At 38.3% G+C, this 3,916-nt stretch overlaps 1 protein-coding gene across 1 annotated transcript in view; it reads right to left on the bottom strand.

The window, feature by feature from the left end:
• Positions 1–6: 6 nt before the first annotated feature.
• LOC116840259 (doublesex- and mab-3-related transcription factor A2-like) overlaps positions 7–3,916 on the bottom strand; it is a 28,472-nt gene continuing 24,562 nt past the window's right edge. Inside the window, exon 4 of the mRNA XM_032806759.1 lies at positions 7–1,476. Coding sequence (XP_032662650.1) covers positions 1,215–1,476 — 262 coding nt within the window. The 3' untranslated portion in view covers positions 7–1,214. The remainder of the gene's footprint in view (positions 1,477–3,916) is intronic.

Below are 3,916 nucleotides of genomic sequence, written 5' to 3' on the forward strand. Positions count from 1 at the left end.
CCCTCCCCGCCTAAATCGATAAGAGCGACATTAGAACGTATTTTGACAATATAAACATATATACTTAGTCGCAAAACGGTTTAGATACAATGAAATTGGAATCTCGCCAAACTATCATGATTGACTCATTATCTACGGGCTTGCGCAGTAATGATATTTATTATCATTATGACTAATTATATTATTGAATAAGCCCGTCGATAACGACTCTCAATTTTGACGGTTTGGCGAGATTCCAACTTCATTGTGTCTCTCTCTAAATCGTTCTTCAAACCGACTCTACAATGAGTTTCACTAATACCTTGACCAGACGAGAACTCACTAGTATATGTATTATGATTGTTGATTATTCGACTAATTTGTCATTCCGATAATTTGACGTATCATCTCGCTTTATATTATATTCAAACATGATATCTAGATATGAGAAAAACAACTCCGCTAGTGCGACTAATTTTTCTGGGAACTAAATGAACCAACTCGGTGGTGGGAACAGATTCTTGTAGCAGGATTTTATTCAGCCAATGGCCCTCAGTTTACCAGTTGTCTCAGCTGAGTTTTAACTCAGCTAAATGTTCAGATGAATATTTTTGGCCATAGAGATGTAATTTTTCGTCTGGTCCTCCGTTCAATCACACGAAATTTTTTCCCCACTAAATCCGATTAGAAGGATTAGTGAAGATTAGTGTTTTGCCTAGTAGGTATTAAGGCTTTATTAAAGCTCAGTCTGCATATATCAAAACGCCCTAATATCGCTCTTATTGAGGCTTTCTTGAAGCTTAACTGTTATATTTTTCCTTCAAACGAGAGAGAAAGAGAGAGAGAGAGAAAGAGAAGATCATCGCAACGCGAAAGTTTGACCGATTTGGTTATTATTCAGTTTTCAGTGTGAAAAAATGTCTTTTCTGCACGGAACTTATATTTTTATTGGGCATACAGTGCGGAAAGTTCAGATCACCCGTGGTGTACACATCCGAAGGGAAGCGCGTCTAAGGCCTATATTAGTGGTCATTATTTGTCTCAAATGAGATACTTAGATTTGAATTCAGAGTTAGACGTTTTTCAATTGGCACGCAATTAGAGATACAAAAATCGCATGTATATCATACAACACAACTGACAAACTTGGATCCAATTCTGAATTCGAATCCAAGTATCTTACATAAGACAAGTCTCAAGTAACGACTGGTAATACGGGTCTAAATCTGGTGCGTTCACGCAAACTTGTAGTTGCATTGCGCGCAATTGGGCTGCACGCAGGGGATGCCCGGCAACATGGGCGGTAGATGATGCAGTATGCCAGTTCTGGCTGATAGGCGATCGGCCACTTGGGCGCACACGTGCTCCCGCAGTTGCTGCTGTACGCCGGGACTGAAGTAATTATTGTAGCGGAAGTTGGTGAGCGCGAGAGTCTCCTGGTCGGATGCGGTCTTCGCGATCGGCAGGCCAGTACCGCTGGTGTCGGCCGTGACGACGCTGAAGACCAAACGAGACCGAAAAAAGATATGTAATATATCATATAAGAGATATATAGTGTCTTAAAGCTACATAGAGATATACAGAGTGTCTTAATACTTTAATAGTGTATTCTGATGCTTGAATGGGGGCTCGAAAGTATCATTACGAAACGGTTCAGAGGTATATCGATGCTTCCCGAGTTATAAAAACTTCGTGAACTGAACTTCACAAGGCGAAATGATTAGCAAAATTATAGCTCTTAGCTATTCTCAGGCGGAGTTTAATTGAACAGAATTCTAATTGGAAACTTAGTTATAAAGATAAAAACCAGCTACAAAGATAAAAAAACTGTTAAAACTTGGAAAATTACAAGTTATGAGACTTTCCTCGATATTTTTATATTAGAATTTTCGACTTGAATTAAGTATTGTGTGATAGGGGTTTAGAGACACTCAGTATATATCATACGATAAACATATGTATAACATATAATATCATATAATAGATATATGTAAGATACACATATGTGTATGACCAACAAATTCATAACAAAAGACGAAAGAAGGAATAAATGACAGAGTCCAATAAATCTTGGAACCGTGAAATTTCAGAAAATGAAGATACCTAAAATGTCTTTCTGTGTACATGTCTTTTGTAACATATTTTACCATATTACACAAACACAAGAAGAAATAAACGTGAGAATACTTTATGATGTATCAGAAATGTCTTACGTCTTTCTATGTTTACTTATAATAACTCAATACGAAAATGCTATCTTTTTCGACTGACATGTTCGCCACTAGCATCATATATATATATATGATTTCTCATTTCAAACTGTCAGAGTACTGTACTGTAGCAACTTTCCACGTCAAACCAACTTTTTATCCAGCGATCAATATCCTTAAATATTGAATACGTAATTAATGTTCTAAATATACAAGATGTCTGACGACGAAGAAAATTGGCGAAAAATCATGCGCGACATGGCAGGTGAGTTATGATAAGCTGCCATCGTATACCTGTAGATTAGTTTAAACTGAACAAAAAAATCCTCTACCATTTTGCAAAAAACTAGTGCTGTGCTGTTAACAGTTAATCGGTTAATCGATTAACTGTTAACGGCACAGCACTACAAAAAACCACGTATATTTTTTAGTTATTAATTAATGAAGACTGGCGGATGATCGCGTGCAATAATACATCAATGTTCTTTAGTTGTTTTTTAATGATTAAAAATCTACGTGATTATTTGTAAAATAGATTAGGTCAAACTGAACAAGAAATTCTTCCACCATTTTGCAAGTAATCACGTAGATTTTTAGTTAATTAAAGAAGATTGGTGCGCGACAATATATCAATGTTTTTTAATTTATAACTAAAAACATACGTACACGAAAAAAAGAAATGTGGTGCACCTAACAAAAAATATTTAGTTGTAAGCAAATAGCTGCATCATTCTACATATCTTTGTATAATAGTTATTAGGTGTACAACTTTACTTCCGCCGTTTTTTTTCCGAAATTCGAGGCTTTATTGTAAAAAAACTGGTTATACATTTATGATTCAAAGTATTGTCCATCGCTGGCCACTACTTTCTCCCATCTTTCGGGCAGCGTACGAATCTCGCGTCGAAAAAACTGGTCATCTTTTGAGGCAATCCACGAATCGATCCAATTTTTTACTTCTTTATAAGACCGGAAGTGCTGGTCAGCCAGGCTGTGTACCATTGATCGAAACAAGTGATAGTCAAAGGGAGCAACGTCTGGAGGATACGGCGGATGGGATAGGACTTCCCATTTCAACGTTTCCAAGTATATCTTGACCACTTTCGCAACATGGGGTCGAGCATTGTCATGCTGCAAAATCACTTTATCGTGTCTCTCGTTGTATTGCGGCCGTTTGTCTTTCAATGCTCGACTCAAACGCATCAATTGCGTTCTATACCGATCGCCTGTGATTGTTTCAGTCGGTTTTAACAGCTCATAGTACACTACGCCGAGCTGGTCCCACTAAATACAGAGCATGACCTTGGAGCCGTGAATATTCGGTTTGGCCGTCGACGTGGAAGCATGACCGGGAACTTCCCATGATTTTCTGCGCTTGGAGTTATCGTAATGAACCCATTTTTCGTCCCCAGTCACAATGCGATGCAGAAACCCCTTCCGTCTTTGCCTTTCAAGCAGCTGTTCACAAGCAAACAAACGTTCAACATCTCTCGGCTTCAATTCGTACGGCACCCAATTTCCTTGCTTCTGAATCATTCCCATAGCTTTGAGGCGTTTTGAAATGGCTTGTTGAGTCACTCCCAATGATCGTGCCAATTCTTCTTGATTTTAACACGAGTCTTGATCAAATAATGCCTCCAATTCTGCATCTTCGAAAACCTTCTTTCTTCCACCGCTATGCCGGTCTTCGATGTCAAAATCACCGTTCTTGAAGCGTTGAACCCCCC

This window comes from Odontomachus brunneus, unplaced genomic scaffold (genome assembly GCF_010583005.1).
Source record: "Odontomachus brunneus isolate Ranch 3 - 2012 unplaced genomic scaffold, Obru_v1 Obru_scaffold_001, whole genome shotgun sequence".
NCBI classification, from domain to species: domain Eukaryota; kingdom Metazoa; phylum Arthropoda; class Insecta; order Hymenoptera; family Formicidae; genus Odontomachus; species Odontomachus brunneus.